An 11,771-nucleotide genomic window follows, 5' to 3' on the forward strand; every position below is an offset into this window, starting at 1 on the left:
TTTAAAGTCTGTTTTATCAGAGACTAGGATTGCAACCCCTGCTTTTTTTTTTGTTTTTCATTTGCTTGCTAGATCTTCCTCCATCCCTTTATTTTGAGCCTATGTGTGTCTTTGCATGTGAGATGGGTCTCCTGAATACAGCACACTGATGGGTCTTGACTCTTTATCCAATTCGCCAGTCTGTGTCTTTTAATTGGAGCATTTAGCCCATTTACATTTAAGGTTAATATTATTACATGTGAATTTGATCCTGTCATTATGATGTTAGCTGGTTGTTTTGCCCATTAGTTGATGCAGTTTCTTCCTAGCATCGATGGTCTTTACAATTTGGCATGCATTTGCAGTGGTTGTTACTGGTTGTTCCTCTCTATGTTTAGTGCTTCCTTCAGGAGCTCTTGTAAGGCAGGCCTGGTGGTGACAAAATCTGTCAGCATTTGCTTGTCGGTAAAGGATTTTATTTCTCCTTCACTTATGAAGCTTAGTTTGGCTGGATATGAAAATCTGGGATATAAAGATTCCTTTCTTTATAAAGGAAGGATATAAAGATTCCTTTCTTTAAGAATGTTGAATATTGGCCCCCACTCTCTTCTGGTTTGTAGAGTTTGTGCCGAGATATCCGCTGTTAGTCTGATGGGCTTCCCTTTGTGGGTAACCTGACCTTTCTCTCTGGCTGCCTTAACATTTTTTTCCTTCATTTCAACTTTGGTGAATCTGACAATTATGTGTCTTGGAGTTGGCTCTTCTTGAGGAAATATCTTTGTGACATTCTCTGTATTTCCTGAATTTGAATGTTGGCTGCCTTGCTAGGTTGGGGAAGTTCTCCTGGATAATATCCTGAAGAGTGTTTTCCAACTTGGTTCCATTCTCCCTGTCACTTTCAGGTATACCAATCAGACATAGATTTGGGCTTTTCACATAGTCCCACATTTCTTGGAGGCGTTGTTCATTTCTTTTTACTCTTTTTTCTTTAAAGTTCTCTTCTCACTTCATTTCATTCATTTGATCTTTAATCACTGATACCGTTTCTTCCACTTGATTGAATTGGCTACTGAAGCTTGTGCAAGCGTCAGGTAGTTCTTGTGCCATGGTTTTCAGCTCCATCAGGTCATTTAAGGTCTTCTCGATGCTGTTGATTCTAGTTAGCCATTCGTCTAATCTTTTTTCAAGGTTTTTAGCTTCTTTGCGATGGGTTCGAACATCCTCCTTTAGCTCGGAGAACTTTGTTATTACTGATAGTCTGAAGCCTTCTACTCTCAACTTGTCAAAGTCATTCTCCATCCAGCTTTGTTCTGTTGCTGGCGAGGAGCTGCATTCTTTTGGAGGAGAAGAACTGCTCTGATTTTTAGAATTTTCAGCTTTTCTGCTCTGGTTTTTTCCCATCTTTGTGGTTTTATCTACCTTTGGTCTTTGATGATGGTGATGTACAGATGGGGCTTTGGTGTGGATGGCCTTTCTGTTAGTTTTCCTTCTAACAGGACCTTCAGCTGCAGGTCTGTTGGAGTTTGCTGGAGGTCCACTCCAGACCTGTTTGTCTGGGTGTCACCAGCAGAGGCTGCAGAACAGCAAATATTGCAGAATGACAGATGTTGCTGCCTGATCCTTCCTCTGGAAGCTTTGTCTCAGAGGGGCACCCAGCCGTATGAGGTGTCAGTCGGCCCCTACTAGGAGGTGCCTCCCAGTTAGGCTACTCGGGGGTCAGGGACCCACTTGAGGAGGCAGTCTGTTCGTTCTCAGATCTCAAACTCTGTGCTGGGAGAACCACTACTCTCTTCAAAGCTGTTAGACAGGGATGTTTAAGTCTGCAGAAGTTTCTGCTGCCTTTTGTTCAGCTATGCTCTGCCCCCAGAGGTAGAGTCTACAGAGGCAGGCAGGCCTCCTTGAGCTGTGGTGGGCTCCACCCAGTTTAAAAGTATTAACCCTTTGTTATAGATTTCTTGGAGTAGGATCAGAGGAGTTCAGTAATAGGCACAAGGTCACACGGCTAGTAAGGGCAGAGCTATAACCCTGGTTTGTCTGTCTTTTAGACTACATCTTATTGCTCCTTAGTTTGCTAGTGTGCCCACTAACCGTCTGCTTCTAGATGTTTTACTTCTGTTACATGGGCCCTACATTCCCCTACTTCTTCTGCGTGCTTACCCACTTTTACCAGCCTTGCTTCACTAAATCTAAATGTATCAATGTTTGGAGATTCAGACATTTTTATTTTCTTATAACAAGTTTGATAACTTCTAATTCTGTTCCACTGATATCTTTATGAGATTAAAATCTGGATGATTTTCTCCTTTTCTTTTGGAATGAAACGTGAGTGTTCTTTTTTTTTTTTTTCTTTTTTTAAGAGACAGGGTCTCACTAATGCTGCCTCATTGAGGCAGGCTCAAATGATCCTCCTGCCTCAGCCTCCTGAAGGCTGGGATTATATGCATGAGCCACCACGTCCAGCCAAAGGCTAATATTCTGATAATCCTCCCTCCCACTCAGAAATAGGCCTGAAGGCCTCTTGGGATTTTGACTTTAGAGGTGATGTGCTTGTTTAACATCAGTGAGAAGGCAAGGTTTAACTCAGGAAACATGGACCAGGCACTGTGTGAGGCTTTATGGATATAGTAGTGAATAAGGAACAGGAAATGTAGATATTTGCAAGGAGCTAAGTACTTTAATAGATAAACAGAGACATCGGTGGAGACAGTTGACTGGGGGTTCTCCCAGCTAAGAGTTAAGGGGTCAGGAAAAACTGTTCTAGAGGAATGTAGCAGGTCCACCTTAAGTGCTGTGCAGTCTGGGGTAGGTGTTTATAAACCTTTGCTCAGCACGGTTTCTGAGAAATAGGGAGCTGGCTCCTTGGGGCTTATATAGATGGCTGGCAATTTCTAGACTAGGAAAGCACTTCTCTCACTTTAGTATACCTTGGAATCACCTGGAGGGCCTGCAAAACACAGCTGCTGGTCCCACCTGTCATGGTTTCCCATTCAGTATGTCTTGGATGGGGCCCAGGAATATGCATATCTAGCAAGTTCCCAGGTCATGCTGATGCTCTTACCTGGGAACTACCTACACAAGAACCATTGGGCTAGAAATACTGGAACTAACCATTCTCTTTGGGAAGAGGAGAGAGGAATGAGAAGGGCCAAGATGTTATGCCTAACTTTTTTCAAATTCAAGAGACAGTTTCCTCAAAGTGTGGAAAATTGCACTTTGATCAAAGTTGTTTAGATGAACATAACACCAGATTTACCATTTTTACAGTGACTCTTTTAGTACTTAATGAAAATCATGAAGTCAAGTTTTATCTGATATTAATTTGGTACTTTGGTTAATACTTCTAACTCTTTACCAATATGAAAGAAGTTGGAAAAAGTAATCTTTTAAACTCTCAAAAAAGGTCTTATTTTGTGATTTTTTTTGTAATTTTTAAAGTTAATATTAACTAGAGAGAAATTTTTAGAATCTTTTAAATTTTTAGAATCTTTTAAAATTTTGTTTTAAGAAACTGTCTCACCGTGTCACCCAGGCTGGTGTGCAGTAGTGTGATCACAGTTTACAGCCACAACCTCAAACTTCTGGGTTCAGGTGACCTTCCTGCCTTAGCCAAGTAGCTGAGTCAGACTACAGGTGTGCACCATTGCGCCCAGTCTAAAATAGTTTTTAAAGTTTGATTAAGGCTCAGGCTGTTGCTGCTATAGTATTTTGATATTTTACATGACTTTGGGGAGTCTGCTTTAAAATACTTTATAAGTTGTATAAAAATAAATTTTGGTATTTGATCTCATCTTTGGAAAAACTATTTGAAGGATATAGTAAGAAATTTAGCAAGAATTTTGGCTGACCTTAGGAACACATTAACTAATAACATTTTGCAGCAGTCTGATCTGTCATGTTCTCTAAACATTGAACGTAGTTATGTAGAATGCCATAGACTTAGAACAACTAAAGAGAATTGTTAGGAAAAATAGATCAGAAGAAAAATCACCTTTGAGGGGAGAAAGTCAGTGTTATGAATGAGAGAAATTATCCTTAAGGAGTAAAAAGTTTACCTATAATTTTTTTAATGTTTCATGTTTATTATATACATGAATTTATCTTAGTGAGGGATTATAATAATACAAATCTTTCTTTCTTTCTTTTTTTTTTTTTGAGACAGAGTCTCACTCTGTCACCCAGACTGGAGTGCAGTGGCACGATCTCGGCTCACTGCAAGCTCCGCCTCCCGGGTTCACGCCATTCTCCTGCCTCAGCCTCCCGAGTAGCTGGGACTACAGGCAACCGCCACCATGCCTGGCTAATTTTTTGTATTTTTAGTAGAGATGGGGTTTCACCGTGTTAGCCAGGATGGTCTTGATCTCCTTGACCTCGTGATCCGCCTGCTTCGTCCTCCTCCTGGGATTACAGGTGTGAGCCACCACACACACCCAGCCATAATACAAATCTTTCTAAGATGTTTGTGTCTGGCTCAAGTAAGAGTCTCATTAAAATAACTTTTTCCTTTCATTTTTTTGTCCCCTCGAGTGATATTTTAGTTGTGTACTATTTTCAAAGTTCTCCCTTGCCCTAATTCACTATAGAATTTAACTACAGAGGTAGCAAAAACAACCAGAACATTTAATTTGTCTTGTTTTACTTTACTTGTTATTTTAACTTCTTCTTAAATATTCCAAGCAATTCTTTTGAGAAAACTCACCTAAACTTTGAACAAGGCACCAAATTTTTCATTAAAAAAGCACACAAAATACTTAAGGAGTTTGAAATGCAAATGGCAATTTGTTCCTTATTATCTTTAAAGTGCTTCTTTATGCTGAATAAATTAGAGGGCTCAGACATTTGTGCTTTTCTCATCCCTTTGCTTTTTTTTTTTTAGCTGCAAATGTGATTTTGAATATACATTAAAATGAATTATTTGTTATTTTTAATTTTTGTATAGAGATGGGGTTTTGCTGTGTTTGCCCAGGCTGGTCTCGAACCTCTAGGCTCAAGTGATCCTCCTGCCTCGGCCTCCCAATGTGCTGGGATTAGCTGTGTAAGCCACCATGCCCAGCCTAAATGCATTTATAATAAAACAAAGATGAGAGTGGCCTGTTCAGAGCTGTCCTAGTCGTACCATTTTACCACTGAAAATCCTGCAGCCTGGGAAACCCCTTCCTGTGATACAACAAAATCATGGCAACTATGATTTGCAGTTCACAGTAATGGATCATCCACTGATGCAACTTAAGTGTGTTGTAATTGTGAGCAGTAACAGTCTATCATTGACTTTGCCCATTGGAGTAACTGTTGTGATTTGTATTGACATAGTGTTAGTTTAACCTACCACACTGTGAATACTGTGTATTTTCTGAGAGTTCAGATAATGCAAATGAGAACAGTTATGATATCAACACCAGAGTGTCCCAGACACTGAGAAGGAAAGTTATTATTGTATATGGAAATCTGTGGTATTTTATATATATTAGTATATAATGATATGTTATAGACAGAGGGAAAGACACATAAAATTTAATTAGGGAGATAATACAGAACATATTGCACAATAGGCAGGAAAGAATTTGGGATCGGGCATTGTTATGGGTTGAATTGTGTCCCCTCCAAAATTCATAGGTTGAAGTCCTAACTCCCAATACCTTAGAATGTAACCTCAGTTGGAAATAGCGTCATCGTAGATGTAGTTAGTTGAGTTTGTATTAAAATATGGTGGTCCCCTAATCCGCTATAACTGGTCTCCTTATGAAAAGGGGAAATTTGGGCACAGACATGCACACAAGGATAATGCCACGTGTAGACTGGAGTTAGGCTGCCACAAGCCAAGGAACTGCAGGAAGCTGGCAGAGAGTCCTAGAACAGATTCTTCCCTAGTGCCTGCAGAGAGCACATGATCCTGTTAACCCCTTGATCTTGGACTTCTAGCCTCCGTAAGTGTGAGACAATATGTTTCTGTTGCTTAAGCCACCCAGTTTTTGGTACTTTGTTATGACAGCACTAGCAGACTAATACAGGCTTGATGGAGGAGATGTGCAAGCACCTAAGGAGACCGTGTCTCTCAAGTCTGGGATAAGACAGGCAAGCACATCTAAATTAATCTGCACTTCTTCCATCTTGTTTAAATAAAAGCATTTATTATAACAGAAAACTAGTATAGAATAATAATTTCAAATAAATACCTATTCTTCATATTTGTGTGTTAAAGTAATAAAACCTCTGCATAATTCTTTCTCATACCTTGTTATGCCTCTGGACTGGTATGGCTGTGCCCTGGTTGACTCTCTGAAAAGCTGGTCACCCCCTGTGTATTCAGTGCTCCTCTTGCCTGCTGTTTCTGTGTCTTTGGCCATCTCTCCTTCCTTCTTCCTCATCACACATTCCAGTATTGCTAAGGATAATGAATTTGTGATTATAAAAAGTTTTAGATTAACCTTGTTAAAGATAGTTCTTATAATCTAGCTTAGAATTTTGAATCCCTAAAATAATTTTCATGAATAAATACTAAAAATTATCAAATAAAAAGTTCACCTTTTTTTAATGCTTCATATTGTTCTCATTTGGAAGGTAGCATGGTGTAGCCAGCAGAAAAATAGTTTCCAAACTTTTGTGTATATCTAATGTATTGGGGTGGGGAGGACTATTTTCTTTGGCATGTAATCATAATTCGTATTTAATTGGAAGTGCTGGAGTGACTCCATTTACTTAGTAGCAATTTTTAAAGTATATTCTAAAAGTTTTTAGAATGTATACTTTTGGTTCTCTTTCCAATGTTTACTAACTCTGCTAAACTTTTCATATTATTTAATTGGTAGAATGTATTAGGTATTATGTTTAAATTTAAAAAGGTCTCAAAGATCCTAAATTTAGCTCTAGGATCTTCTGATTCACAAATATATTTTTCAGAACAAACACGGTGGCATATGTTGTCATACTGTGCAAATATACCTCTACTGACAGGCTTATGTATTGTTATTTAGGATAAGTGCTTTTTTGAGATTTTTAAGGTGCTTCCACTTAGTAGTGGATATAAAGTGAATTCCTATCAGGTGTTAAATCGTTATAAAACTCCTCACCTTCTGAAATTCACAGTACTTTGTGATCATTCTTTCCTACAGTAATTTGAAAATGCCATTACTAATGGTTATTTACAGAGTTCACTTGTTTAACGTGAGACAACTGCTTGAAGCCTATTTTCATTAAGGGGACACTATATACATAAGTGAACATAAGTGTATAATTTACTGTTTTTTAAAAATACTATAGAATTCCAAGGATCTTTCTATAGTCTCACCAAGAAAATCAGTTTAACAGTAAAAGGTAGAAAACTTCTTGATCTGTTTTGGTGTTGATTGTTATATTATACTGAGAAGCTATTTGGATATTTCTACAGTATTTGAGAATTTTGTTAAGAATGTTATCCTTGACGTTGTGTTTTATGTTTATCATTCAGAAAAATGGAGTGCTGGTATACATTGGGAATTATCGCCTGCTTGCAGAGCTTTCCAGCCCTTTTGTGAATCAGCGGTATGTTACTGATATCATTTATTATTTTAAAGTCATGCTGTTTATTTTTAGTTTGGGCAAAACCTTTTCCTGTGACCCTAAAGTTACTATATAAAAGATATGGATCTGTGATATGAATTGTTATCACCATCATACAAATGAGGAAAGTGAGCCTTGGAAAGGTTAGAGTAACTTACCCAAGCTTCCCTAGCTAGCAAGTGGTGGTGCTAGCTTTTAAACCCTGCTCTTTGCAGTACGATGGTGCTTTATGATGAAACAGGGTCTCAAAAATGTATTTGTATGCCCATTTCCATTCCAGCATTATTCACAATAGCCAAGGGGTGCAAGTAATCTCAATGTCCATGGACAGATGAATGCATAAGGAAAATGTGTTACCCATACAACAGGAATATTATGCAGCCTTTAAAAAGAAGAAAATCCTGTCATATGCTACAACATGGTGTGCACTTCAAGGACAGCTCATTCTTTCACCCTTCATGTTGTACACTGCAAGCTGAATGGTATTCACTGAATCTTTGAATTCAGTGGGGCTGTTTATGGAAAAGGACAAATATCACTCTGACTCATTTTGGGTTTAGCTCATATTCCTGACACTAACTTCTGCCTGTCCCCAAATTCTTATATTGACATTATCCTAGTGACTCATTGAAATACATAATCTTTTTTATTTTTTTAAATTTAAAAGGCTACTTTTGTCTGGCCTCAGGGGCTCACGTCTATAAATCCCAGCACTTTGGAAGGTTGAGGCAGAGGAAGATCGCTTGAGGCCAGGAGTTTCAGACCAGCCTGGGTAACATTGTGAGATCCCATCCCTACAAAAAGAAAAAAAAAAAGAAAAAATTAGCTGGGCATGATGGTGCTTGCCTGTAGTTCTAGCTGTTTGGGAGGCTAAGGTGGAAGGATTGCATGAGTCCAAGAGTTTACACAGTGAGTCCAGTGAGCTGAGATCCAGCCTGGGCAAAACAGAGAAACCCTGTCTGTAAAAAAAATTTTTTTTGAAGACTACTTTAATTTTAAATACATACAATGTAAATAACTAAACTAACAATTCGTAATACTGATAATCATCACTAGTGAATTATTATTTTTGAGATGGAGTCTCGCTTTATCGCCCAGGCTGGAGTGCAGTGGCGCCATCTCAGCTCACTGCAACCTCCACCTCCCAGGTTCAGGTGATCCTCCTGCCTCAGCTTCCCAAGTAGCTGAGATTACAGGTGCCCACCACCATGCCTGGCTAATTTTTTTATTTTTAGTAGAAACGAGATTTCACCATGTTGGCCAGGCTGGTCTCAAACTCCTGACCTCAAGTGATCCACCCGCTTTGGCCTCCTGAAGTGCTGGGATTACAGGTGTGAGCCACTGCACCCGGCCCATCTCAACCATTTTTAAGAATACAGTTCAGTTGTGTTAAGTATATTCACATTATTGTGCAACAAACCTTTAGAACTTTTTCATTTTGCAAAATTGAAACTCTATGCCCATTAAATACTAATTCCCTCTCCTGCAGGCACTAGACAACCACCTTTCTACTTTCTGTTTCTATGATTTTGACTACATAATTCATATGAATGGAATCATACAGTGTTTATCCTTTTGTGCCTGGCTTATTTTGCTTACTATAATGTCCTTGAAGTGCATCATGTTGTAGCATATAACAGGATTTTCTTCTTTTTAAAGGCTGCATAATATTCCTGTTGTATGGGTAACACATTTTCCTTATGCATTCATCCGTCCATGGACAGTGAGATTACTTGCACCCCTTGGCTATTGTGAATAATGCTGGAATGGACATGGGCATACAAATATATTTTTGAGACCCTGTTTCAAATTCTTTTGGATATATTTCTAGAAGTGGGATTGCTAGATCATATCATGGTCCTTTTAATTTTTTGATGAACCTTCATACAGTTTTCCATAATGCATACATCTTTTTACATTCCCACTAACAGTGCACAAGGGTTCTGATTTCTTCACGTCTTCATCAACACTTGCTGTTTTCTGTTCTTCTGATAGTAGCCATTCTAATGGGTGGAGGTGATATCTCATGTGTTTTTCTTTTTCTTTTTTCTTTTCTTTTTTTTTTTTTTGATACAGGGTCTCACTCTGGTTCCCAGGCTGGAGTGCAGTGGCATGATCTTGGCTCACTGCAGCCTTGACCTCTCAGGCTCAAAGGATCCTCCCACCTCAGTTTTCTAAGTAGCTGGGGCTTTAGACATGTGCCACCACACCTGGCTAATTTTTGTATTTGTTGTAGAGATGGAGTTTCACCATGTTGCCCAGGCTGGTCTCCAACTCCTGGGCTCAAGCGATCCTCCCACTTTGGCCTCCCAAAATTTTGGATTACAGGTGTGAGCCACCGTGCCTGGCTGATTGTGCGGTTTTGATTCACATTTTACTTTGATTCATGCGGTGTTTGGCCATTTGTATATCTTTAAAGAATTGCCTGTTGACATTAATTGCCCTTTTTTTTTTTTTTTTTTTTGATGCAGTTTTGCTCCGTCGCCCAGTCTAGAATGCAGTGGTGTGATCTTGGCTCACTGCAACCTCCACCTCCTGGGTTCCAGTGATTCTTGTGCCTCAGTCTCCCGAGTAGCTAGAATTACAGGCATACAACACCATGCCCAGCTAATTTTGTATTTTTAGTGGAGATGGGGTTTGGCCATGTTGGCCAGGCTGGTCTCGAACTCTTGACCTCAAGTAGTCCTCCCACCTCGGCCTCCCAAAGTACTGGGATTACAGGCATGAGCCACTGAGCCCAGCCCTTTGCCCATTTTTAAATTGGGTTATTTATTTTGTTGTTGTAGTTTCTTCTATATTCTGAATATTAATACTTTATCAAATATATGATTTGGAAATATTTTCATCTATTCCATAGGTTGCTTTTTCACTCTGCTGATTGTTTCCTTTGATGTGCAGAAGATTTTAAAGTTGATGAAGTCCCATTTGTCTGTTCTTGTTTTTGTTACCTGTGCTTTTTGTATCATATCCAAAAAAGCATTGCCAAGTCTAATATACTGAAGCCTTCCCCCTATATTTCCTTCTAGGAGTTTCATAGTTTGGTCTTATGTGTAGGTCTTTAATTCATTTTGAATTAATTTTTGTATATGGTATAGGGGTCCAACTTCATTCTTAGAATGTGGATATATAGTTTTTTCAGCACATTTGTTGAAGAGACTATCTTTTCCCATTGCGTAGTCTTGGTACCCTTGTCAAGTCATTTGGCCATACATGCAAGGGTTTAATTTCTACAGTAGCTTGTAATTGACTTCCCTAATTCCAGATACACCCTCTCTCAGTCCTTTCCTCACAGTATTACCAGAATCATCTTTCTTACATTCCACTTTCACTACCTTATTTTTTCACTGAAAGCTGCATCGTGTTTACACATCTCTCTCTGACTTCTGAAGTTCTCTGTGATGTGCTCCATATGTCTTCAGCCTCTTTTTTAAAATTATTGATTAGAATCAGTTTTGTATCCTTACTGTCTTATGTTCCTTTGGGTTTTCCTCATATTTTTTCCCTTATTCATATCCTCCATTTTCTCCCCATCTTTGAGAAATTTATCCTTCAAGACTCAGTCAAAATCTAAAACCCAGGAAAGGCTTCTATGATTATATGTTGTCTTTTGTTATTTAGTACAAGGATAACACAGCAAGTTGGGAGTATTCCACATCAGAGACACATAAGTTAGAGCGCTTACTCTGAATGAAGCCTCATGAATAATTTTGAAGATACTGGCCATCGGAGGCACAAGCAAAGCAGGAAGATGTTCAGGACGATTGACAGGGCTCCCTAGGTCTGTGTGCATAGGGTATACTCTGGAACAAGATTACCTGTGAGGTCTCTTTTAAAAAATAATTTTATTTTTTAGAAAGATTTTTGTTTAACCACCAGACCACATGGGAACCTGTGAGGTCTCGAAGTGATGTGTGCAGTTCATATCATTTACATAGAAGGAGCTCTCTTGGTGATAAAACACCTCCACTTAATCTTGAGTTACATAGCTTATGTGGCATTCTCAAGGGGGTCAGATGTCATAAATCCATTAATTCCTGGGTCACTTACCATAAGCAATCCTAGACTAAGTATGTTCTGCTAAAAGCATCCCATAGAGGAAGCCTCTCTTGCTACAAATTTTATTAGTCTCTTTATCAAGAGGTCTGGCATTAGTGTTTACCAGCTGATTAGCCTGGATCATCAGCTGTCTTTTTTTTCTTCTTCTTCTTCTTCTTCCTCTTCCTCTTCCTCTTCTTCTTCTTCTTCTTCTTCTTCTTCTT

At 38.9% G+C, this 11,771-nt stretch overlaps 1 protein-coding gene across 1 annotated transcript in view; it reads left to right on the forward strand.

The window, feature by feature from the left end:
* Positions 1-11,771, forward strand: part of LOC105510321 (transmembrane protein 56-like) — a gene marked incomplete at its 5' end in the record, with an annotated part of 46,909 nt that overhangs the window by 20,302 nt on the left and 14,836 nt on the right. Inside the window, 1 exon segment of the mRNA XM_011940037.1 lies at positions 7,421-7,494. Within this exon segment, the coding sequence (XP_011795427.1) occupies positions 7,421-7,494 (74 nt within the window).

The sequence above is a fragment of the Colobus angolensis genome, unplaced genomic scaffold (assembly GCF_000951035.1).
Source record: "Colobus angolensis palliatus isolate OR3802 unplaced genomic scaffold, Cang.pa_1.0 Scaffold186, whole genome shotgun sequence".
Classification (NCBI taxonomy): Eukaryota; Metazoa; Chordata; class Mammalia; order Primates; family Cercopithecidae; genus Colobus; species Colobus angolensis.